At 53.9% G+C, this 10,150-nt stretch overlaps 1 protein-coding gene across 2 annotated transcripts in view; it reads right to left on the reverse strand.

The window, feature by feature from the left end:
* TMEM104 (transmembrane protein 104) overlaps positions 1-10,095 on the reverse strand; it is a 54,159-nt gene extending 44,064 nt beyond the window's left edge. For both annotated transcript variants that reach the window (XM_079133740.1, XM_079133739.1), the window contains exons 1-4: positions 9,993-10,095; positions 9,221-9,333; positions 2,451-2,572; positions 70-151 (exon numbers count right to left, since the gene is read on the reverse strand). In XM_079133740.1, the coding sequence (XP_078989866.1) occupies positions 70-151; positions 2,451-2,572; positions 9,221-9,265 (249 nt within the window). In that variant the 5' untranslated portion in view covers positions 9,266-9,333; positions 9,993-10,095. The remainder of the gene's footprint in view (positions 1-69; positions 152-2,450; positions 2,573-9,220; positions 9,334-9,992) is intronic.
* Positions 10,096-10,150: the final 55 nt, after the last annotated feature.

Raw genomic sequence — 10,150 nt, forward strand, 5'->3', positions numbered from 1 at the left:
GGGTCGCTGGGGCTTCTCTGGGTACACCACTGAACAGGGGCACGGCCTGGAGGCACGGGCGACACACACCTGGTGGGTTTCCATCCTCTTCCAGTGGAGCTGTGCGTTGGCTGCAGCCATGGCCTCCATCACAAAGGTGGTGGTCACGAAGCTGAGGGGGAGCCACGTGTTAATGCAGGGAGGAGGCTGTAGGAGTCGGGAGTGACCCGAGCAACAAGCCCACAGCGTCCTCTTCTGAGAGCTGCTCCCTAGGGAAGCTCTGAGCCGGGCCTATCCTGTAAAGAAGCGCGAGCACACTCGAGGCCCCATCTGCTTGCTGCCGGGTGGCCACCCGCTTCTGACGGACAGGCGGGGAGAGAGGCTGCTCAAGGAGAGCGAGAGCTGGGGCGAAAGTGGTTGGGGGTGACTCGGCCCGCACACCCAGAGGGGCTCTGAGCTGGGCGGAGGCTGATTCACGGGGGCTTCTGGAAGGGCAGCGGGCAGCTCCCACCTGTCCCTGGTCAGCGCGTCGCTGCACACACCAACGCCAGGGGCTGGAGGACTGGAAGGGGGAGGGGGCCCTGGAACACGCCCTTTTCTCTTTGGCAGTACTTTAACTTTCAGAATAACGTGGCTAACGGTAAAATAAGTTTGCACTAGTGGGGCCGGAATCTCGAGGGAGACGGGAAGGTAGCACAAGACACTTGCCAAGAAGTCAGCCGAGAGCGGAGAAACCATCTTTTCCTGTCTTACAGGAACTCAGGGGTTAGGTGGCAGCAGAACGTGGGGACGCTCTTGTGGACAGATACGGGGCGCTGCCTTCCTGCTGATAAAACTTGGGGCTTGAGCCCATCCCTGCCATGGAACAGCTGGGGCCATAACTGGTCTCCCTTCTCTAAGGTCAGCACGCCTCTGCGCCTGCGTCCTCCAGCACTGACGACGTCACGCACACCGCGGGGCCTGCAGTCCCATGGCAGGTGGAGGAGCACCGTGCCCCGCCGCAGTTACCCCCTCACCCCTCCACCGCTGGGGTGAGTGGGTGAGTGCAGCTGCGCCCACAGTTCCCATTCCAATCAGCCCAGAGCCTCCAAGAAAGGTTTCTCGTTATCTTGTCCAACTGATCCTGTTAAGGGGTTTACATTTTCCCTTCTTTTCGGAAGTGGAGCTAAAATCAATCTTAATTAAGGCATAAAGAGACTTCTCACGGTTGCATAAAGCCAACTCATTGATCATGTTCAAATAGAAATGGGCTGAGCAAGGAGGGGGCATGGCAGCGCCTAGCTAGGGGTCCCCAATAATCACTTCCTCCTCTGATGGTTGCCTGTGCTGAAGGTCCTTTAAAGGCAACAGTCACATAAGGTCAAGGACTTCTAGAGTTCTTAGCAGCTAGAGCTTGAAGTATATAACGAGCCCACAGTAGCCCAAGGCTCACCCCAAGGTCCCCAAAAGAAATGCGTAAGGAAACTGAGCGACCTGGGTCTTTTTCTGCCCTTACAGGCTCTCCCAGATCTGTCTGCTTCAGCTACTTAGTTCTCTTCATTCTTTCTACGGTGCCCACTTCCTTTTCCTTCAAACTTCCTCACCAGGGCTGCTCGGAGACCCCTGGGTCCCTGCAGTCACCCCATTTCTCCAGCCCCTTGTCCTGCTGTGCTTTTCCTTGTCTGTCACTCATCACCTTCCGGTCACTCTGCAATTCACTCGTCCACCCCCTTCACCTCACTGCCCACAGGGCACAGCCGCGTGGGATGTGTTCTGTTCAGTGGGTGCCTGGCGTAGAGATGGGAGGTGCTCCTGGGGAGCCAGGCCACCCTCCACCTCTGGCCCGTGCACTCCTGCCTGGTCAGGACCTAATCCCTTAGCCTGGGCCATCGTGAGGTGGCCGCGGAGTGCGGGTGGAGCCCCAGCATGCCCGGGCAGCTCCTGCGCTGCAGCAACTGCTGCTGGGTCCCACAGGGCTGGCTCAAGGAGCAGACGCCTGCAGGCCAGGGGCACAGGCAGGTTGCTCCGCCACAGCAGGAGTGTGGGCGTGCTGTACCTGCGTGTTTATCGGGTTCCTGGTGAACTATCTTCAGTGAATTCTAAATCCCAGACTCACTTCCCAGATCACCCTTGTGCTTGTTAGGGTCTTTCCCTGTGGCGGGTGGTGTTTTCTCAGCGGGGCAAGGACAGGGTCATAGTGGTGAGGTCCAGGGTGGGGCAGTGAGTCTGCCAGGAAGAGGGCCAGCAGCACACGGATCTTCGCGGACTTCGCAGACCTCCCAGGGCCTCCCAGGGCCTCATGGTGCCTTGACTCAACTCAGTAGGGTGCTCGGGGGCCCTTCTAGCCGCTCCCCTCTCTGTGCCCGGCTCAGGACACACTTACCTCACGCACACAGGCAGTCGCCTTCCCACCCCAGGGACCCACTAGTTAGAGACACTGGAACTTGTAGGGCAGACTCCCCTAGCTGGCCCCGACTTCCGCCGCCGCTTACCTCATGAAGCCCAGGAACACCAGCAGGACGAGGCTGACCAGCCAGCCGGCGGTGGCGAAGGCCTTGGGCATGGTGAGCGCCCCCGTGCCCACAATGAGGTTGAACATGTACACCAGCCCGACCTGGGAACCGAGAAGCAACGCTCAAGCCTGGAAACGGGTTGGGTGGCCCCGAATGGCTCCTGTGGACTGCCTCTGGGGACAGCAGCACTGGGAGACCTTCCCAGAACTCCAGGGACAGGGAGGCAGGGGACATCTGGGTCCCAGGGAGCAGGGCTCGGCAACCAGGTGCTGGGGACCAAATGCTCAGGCACCTAGGCGCCACACTGGGTTCTTTCCAGAATGTCCTCTCTGCTGTCCTCGTGGCCATGCCCCCAGCTCTGCAGACCATGCGGAGCTGTGCCACAGACGCCAGGCTCTGAGGACAGGTGGGGCACTCAGCACAGCGTGGACACCGAATGCTGACCCCCAAGGAACTTCTCCAGACTGCTGGCCCGTGACTCTGTCCTCTGCTGGGCCAATCCCTGCCACTGTCCTTTGGGACCTCGATATTCACGCTTCCCTTACTCTACCCCTTTCCTGGCTTAGGGTTAGGGTTTAAAAACAATTGAGATCCAATTCGAGTGTCGTAAAACCACCCTTTAAAGCACACAGCGCAGGGGCTTCAGCACACTCGAGGCTGAGCAAGCGGCTCCACAGCTGGCTCCTCGCCACCCCATCCCCACCCTCACCCTCAGGGTGACCCGCTGATCACCGACTCCAGGTTTCAAACTGAACTCTAACTCAGCCCCTGACTCTAGTCTAGTCAGTACTACCATTTCTTTCCCCAAGATCTCAGCTGTGAAATTCCTTTCTGACGTGAACCCCGGTTTTCCCATGATGCTGTCCACCCCTGAGCGGCCCCTGCCAGAAGCCCCCAAGGCATCATCTCCTTCCTGCCCCATGGCACTGGCAGCTGGTCCTGTGTCGCAGAACTGCTTGCGCCTTTCCCTCCTGCCTTCTTTGAATCATTAGATCGCCCCACAGCAAATGAGCGGCCCCTTCACCTGGGGTCTGGCAACGTCAGCGTCTTTCTCAACGTGGGTTTCTGGGTATCTCCCACAGTAACTGCCCCAAAGCTCATCTTTCAAACTCCCAAACCCACGGCCCCACGACTCTTAGACGAGGGCTCCATCGACGACTTCGTGGAGGTGACTGAGGTCATTCGATGATACATACTGCCAAAGTCTCTTTCCCAGTTCAAAAGATCGCAGTCTGTCCTCCCTGCTCTACTGTACTGGGGATGGAACTCAGGGTGCAGTGCACCACTGAGCTACATCCCCAGACTCCTCTACTCCTTTTTAGGGGTCTAAGTTGCTGAGGCTGGCCTCAAATTTGTGATCCTCTTGCCTCATGCCTCAGACTCCTGTCTCTGGGATTAAAAGCATGTGCCACTGTATCTGGCTCCTGATGCCTTTGAGGAACATATGTCATTACTCCTTGCTGAGGCCAAGCTGGCACCTGAACCTGTGGGTTCATCCCAGCCCGAAACCCTCTCTTCCCACCAGCTCTTCCGTTCTGCCTACAAACTTACTTGACACCTTTAAAATGTGACCCTTACTTTGCTGATACCAAACTTGGGGGCGGGCAGGCTCTCTCCTATCTTCATTTTCAAGCTCCTGCCTGGTGAAGGAGCTTCCATCTCCAGGACTCTGGAAATTACTCTCTCCCTCTCTTTTTTTCTTTTGGTGGTACTAGGGATCAAGCCCAGGGGAAATTTACCACTGAGTTATATATCCAGCCCTTTTTACTTTAAGACAGGGTATTGCCAAGTTGCCCAGGTTGGCCCTGAACTTGGGATCCTCCCGTCTCATCCTCTCAACTAGCTGTGATTCCAGCGTATGCCACCATGCCCAACCTTGAAACTGAACCCTTCCCTATCACCAGGGACCCTCTGGCCTTCCTGTACAACGCTGGCTGCTTCTCTCTGCACCCCTTTTCCTCAACAACCCAGTCCACACCTCTGGCTTATATAGTGGCTGGACAGAAGGTTGCTCCTGTCGTCTCTGCCTTTCTTCAGAGTTCCGACGACTGCCACCAGGCAGCTCCACCTGAACTCGAGTGGCCTTGGCTTCCTTCCTTCCTCCTCATATCCCAGTGTTACTAACTTTGCTCCTGAAGAGAGTTGTCGGGCTCCCTCTAGTCCAGCCCCGGCCACAGACCCTCGCTGGTCTTCCTGAGTGCTAAGCTGGCTGTCCTCCCTGGCTTCACACCTGTTTCAGTGCCTTTAAAAAGACAAACACTTCCTCTCTGGGAAGCCCCACCCACCTCTCATTTTCACTTCCCATTCTTTGAAAGATGGACTTTTCTATAGCCTAAGATCTAAAAAAAAAAGCATGAAGAAACAGACAGGGACTGCTAACTACTACGTTAGGGCACTTGGCTCAGGGGGAAAGGGCTGGGCAGTGGTTAGAGAGGGCCAGGCTTTCCAGCAGGTGTTGACTGGACACCTGAGTGCTGGACAAATAGGTGGACGTCCTGCTGAGAACAAAGAGCTCTGCCTGCAGTGCATTTACGCTTGGCACAGGGCACATGCTCTCCTGGGCCTCCTCCCTCTGCACTTGCGGCTCAGCCTCTGTGCCAGCCTTTTCAAATGCTCCTTCCCAGCCTCCTAAGCTCATCTTGCTTCCCACCTTTGCCTCCCTGCAACATGAGCCTTCTTACAGCTTGTCCTGCCTTTCAGGTGCCGAGCATTTACCTCTTCCTGGTTACTAAACCTGAGGCTCGCCGTGGCAGTGGGCTGTGCTCACTTCTCTATTCTCCGGGGGCCTGAAACAGCCTGGAGATGGGAGCACGGCTGATTTCACGGACCCTGCTCAGGTTATCTTGACGTGACAGCTCTTTGCTGGCCTTCAGAACGGCAAGTTCCGGCTCCTCACGAGTGACTCTGAGTGTCCATGATGAGCTGTTTTTTACCTTTTCTGGGGTCCGTCTCATCACTGGGTCTGTGTGTACCAGGGGCGTGAGTCACCCAGCTAGCTCAGTGCTGCTTATTCGCTCATGTATTCAATAACTACCAACAGCCTTCTAAGGGCCAGGCCCTGTGCCAGAAGCCGGGGATACCACCGAACAAGACACACACCAGCTGCATCCTCAGGAGGAGAAGAAAACAAACTGTGATCACAGCTTGAGAGAAGCTTGAAGAAAAGAATCCTGGGTTGTGACAAGGGAAAGCACTTGAAATAGAGAGTGCTCAAGGAAATCTTGGTGATGACATTTAAAGCAGGACAGGAAGGATGAGATGGCACCACCCAGGCAGCAGGCCAGAGAGCCTCCCAGGTACAATGGCCTAAGGAAGGAAAGAAGTGGGGATGTTCCAGAAGCTTCCAGGAGACCAGGTGGCTGGGGCTTAGTGAGCCAGGCAGAAGGGGGCTGGAGGAGGCAGGAGGCAGATTGAGCAGCCCTTTGGAGGTGGTGAGGGTTCCATGTTTCAGAGAGTTTAAGACAGGACACCAGCAGAACAGAGGCCAGATGAACACCTGGCACCTGAACCCTGTGGCTCTGCTTTCCATTCAGCGGTTCTATAAGCAGCAGCACTACCAAGGGACAAAAGCCTTCTTTCTTTATGGAAAATGGTCCTGGTGGGGAAAAGAAAGAGAAGGCAAGAGGCTTAAGAATATAAAGGTACTTAGGCCAAAACTCTATGGGGAAACGAAGTAGTACAAGAGGCATTTCTAAATTCAGGGATACGCAAAGGTCTTGGCATGGAAAAGTTCAAAGGCCTATTATAGGCCAGGGTTTCTCAGCCTGGGCACTGTTGATATTTGGGGGCCAGTTCATTCTTTGTGGTGGGGGCCTGTCCTGCCTTGTAGCAACACCCATGGCCTCTGTCCACTAGTTGCTAGTGAAGTGCTTCCCACCTGCCCCAAGCAACAGCATCTTGAAAATCAAGCATTTCCAGAGGTCGTTAAAGGTACACTGGGGACAAGTTCACTACCACCTCAAAACCACTGCTTTAAGACAAGCACAATGACACAAGCATGTGCCCAACAGAGACTTCAAATAAATCTCGGTGAGAAGAAGCCTTAACAATTTTACACGAAGTTGATTAGGGATAAACCATCTGTTGTTAGGCACAGAAATGGGTAGTCAGGTTTGTCTTGCTTCGTTGCCATTTTCTAGTTCTAAACAGCCACTGTGTGCCTCCCAGGGGCTCAGGTTACCCTGTGGGGGAGCGTGGGACTTCTCTGCCTTGGAGGGCCACAGCAGCCCTGGTCAGCATTAACCCTGAGCGGAGCCACAGGCCAGGTCAAGAGGACTTGTGAGGAAAAAGGAACAGGAAGGAGACTTTCCCTTAAGCTGGTCATGTGACAGTTCGGTGGGGCCACTTCCTGGGAAGAATAAGGTCCTACATGGTCCCCACAGACAAGAATGACACAGCAGGGGAGACTGAGTGTCCTCAATCCTGACTCCTCCTCAGTGGATGACCTGGAGGAGGTGCAGACCCTGCTCCCTGGAGGCTGACCTGGAAACCCTGTGCTTTCGGCAGCTCAGGTAGCATTCCACCTGCCTCGCCGCCAACCCAGAAGCTTCACCTGTCAGGTGCAGGAGGCAGTGGTCACCAAGTCCTTCTATGGCCTCCTCTCTGACAGCTGCTGAAGGACACAGAAAGACAAGTATATACAAGCACTCAGTAGGATTTCCAGCTGGGAGAACAGAAGCCTCTCCTTCAAAAGTAAGAGCAGTGATCTTCAGCAGGAATCGGCCAGCAGAGGTGTCCTCAGCAGCCACCTTTCTTTCAGGCATGATCTCCTTGTCCTGTACTCTGATCTCATAACCACCACTTTGTTCTGAGCCCCTCCTGGTCCCCCCGAATGGGGAAACGGACACGTCCGTCCTGAGATCACTCGTGGGGACGTGTACAGGGCTGCATTATGTTCTTGTGTCCACCACTGTTCTTGAGAAGGTGTGGCACCTGAGCCTCCTGGGAGGCTTGGCTCTCTGTCACAAACATCTTAGGCAGAACGAGTCAAGCGAAAGAAACCATCTACCTCTGAAGGGGAAAAGAACTCACCATGGGGTGAGGTGACACAGAGCTAAGGAGAGGCTTTGTCTTGGCAGCGCCACAGGCTGATGTACTTTTATGAACTGTGTCCAGTGACTTGGTCTCCTGAGGCAGCCAGAGCAGCGTTTTGCCCACACTGTGCTCAGCTGGGGCTTGTAGGGGCTTCAGAGCAGCTTAGGCAGGAAAGTCAGTTCTACAGCTTATTTAGGCTCAGTGGATGATAAACCCATCTTCTGGTCTCACAGGGGATCAAGAATCATCCTCTCAGAGTGGTGAACGAAGAAAGCATTCGGAAGGCATCTTCTCCCTCAAAACTCTGACCACTGCTGCCTGGTTAACAGCACCTCACTCTGACCACTGCCCAGCTTTCCCTGACCTCTCTCCTCACTGGTAGGATAAGAGAGCACAGCATTTATTTATGGCACCTGCCCACAGTTGGCCCTCAAAGACTGAATATAATAAAACCCATGAGGAATGGGAGAAAAGGAAAAAAGCAGAGCCCCTGAAGCTTGCAGGCCTAACTGTCCCATGTCCTGTGGGGACATGCTGGTAAGTGAGATGAGTACTAGAATAAGACACAAGAAATAGGGGTGCATCAAAGTGTCATACTCCCAGAACTCACTTACAGAAATGACTCCTTTCTTCATCTCTAAGTTTACAGATACTGTAAGAGAAAGCAGGGACTATGGTGACTTTTAGGGATAGCATGGGCATTTAATTGCCTTTACATGATTCCACAGATGAGAGGGACACTATTCATTCTATTCCAGGGTTCACAAAAGACTTCCCCAGGTAAATTATGGAGGTGAAGGAGGCTCTTTCATGGTTACCTAAGAATAGCACAGACACAACAGGAAGACCCTAGAGGGAGGAAAGTTTCTTCTGCCTATTATCAGAGATGCTTGCTTACCTATCACATCATGAGGCTAGTGTCTGTGATCTCAGCAGAAACAGAGGGCTCCCCAGGCTAGAAAGGTGGGTGCAAAGCAGTTGTATAAGGCAGGTAAGCTGTAGAAAGGCGGCTCTGGCAACTTAGGGCAGTGCTGCTTTTCCCTGGGATACTTGGTAGCAACATGAGTCAACTGTCTAATAATTCAAATGATTCTCTCCCAGCTCCAGGCAAGAGGGCGCTGTGATTTAATGACCATGAACAATTGGATATTATCTTAGAGAAGATAAACTGAGTGTGTGTGGTGGGGAGGTGGAATGAGGGGTAACAGTCTTGAGACAGAGATAAACCAATCATTCTAATTGTCCTAATTGCAGACTCCACCAGGCTACAATTGGAAGACTCTGCATTTTGCTGCCTCTTTCACCATCCAAGACCATAAAAGTTGTGCAATTTAAAATTCATCTAAAGACCAAAGCAGTTTCGACCTGCTGAGATGAGTAAAACCCAAAATCAACAGCTGTTAATCACGGTCCACCTGAAGGGCAGTACCTAATGCAAGTGGTGGTAGCCCTAAGATAAATATTATAGAAAGTTAGCAAGTCGATTCTGTTCAGCTTTACACTCTCTGAGAATCATCTAAAAGGGAGTAACCCTGACTATAATCTGAGACATGATAGCGGCAATGTGGCTACTGCTACATCAAGTTCCCACTGTATATTCACCAGAGTCTACTTAAACCAGGGCAATCAGGAGTGAGATTTACAGGAAGCAACGGGCTTCTGTAGAGGGCAGGAACACTTTGGTGAGCAAAACATATTCTAAAGGTAAAACTCACGTAGGGAGAATAGAGCTCCCCAGTCTCTGTGATTTCACCCGCCATCTCCAAAAACGCTAGGAAGGGTGGGCAGTAGAGGTTCCTTCAGCGCTGGGCAGCAGCTGTGGCAGCTCCTAAGACAAAAGAGTACACTTCAGCTTTCTGGTGGGCCAACACAGGGGCAGGGTAAAGTTTGCAGCTGCTCCCTCCCCACCTCTTGTCCTTTTATCATTAACACTTATCTCAGACTTAAGTATCTGTCACAAGACTCAGCCCGGAGGGTAGGGTTTCCTTGGTCAGAGGAAATTCAGGTAGTTGCTTCTAATTTTCCCCTTGATGCTCAGGGGACTACTCTACACATGGACTTTGGTTGGACTCCACTGATTTAAGGGGCCTGCGAAGCCACTGAGTCTCACCCACCAACAGAGTTCTCTACATCCTCGGAGGCGCTGATGCCCACTTAATTCCGGAACTATGAGCTCACTACCACCCAGGGCAGCCCACAGAACTGTTTGCTACCTTCGCCTATGGCTGGGAGCTGCAGCTTTCCTAGGTCGCCCCTTCAACACAATTCCCGGTCCCAAAGACTCTCTTGCTGTTCTCTTTTTTTTAACAGGACCACCACTCCCCGTCTCCTCTCCAACCATTCTGCCTTGCCTTAGGGTTCCCCATCCTCAAGCCTCCTTCTCTAATCAAGTGTCCCGCCTCGAGCCTCTCCCCTGCCCTCCCTCCTGGAGAAGCCCCAAGTCTAGTGCCCCCTCCATCCCATCACACCCTCACCCCCGGTCCGACACCTGCGGCACAGCTCGTTCCCGGCTGGTGCTGCAGCCGCCTCTGGCTCCCGTGCTGCTGCCTGAGCCAGCTGTCCCGCACCAGCGCCCACAGCGCGCATGCGCCAGCGCTGAAGCCCACCTTCCCGGCGCGCGCCTCGGGCGGGGCGCAGAACTCTGA

This window comes from Sciurus vulgaris (genome assembly GCF_902686455.1).
Source record: "Sciurus vulgaris genome assembly, chromosome: 3".
In the NCBI taxonomy this organism is placed as follows: Eukaryota; Metazoa; Chordata; class Mammalia; order Rodentia; family Sciuridae; genus Sciurus; species Sciurus vulgaris.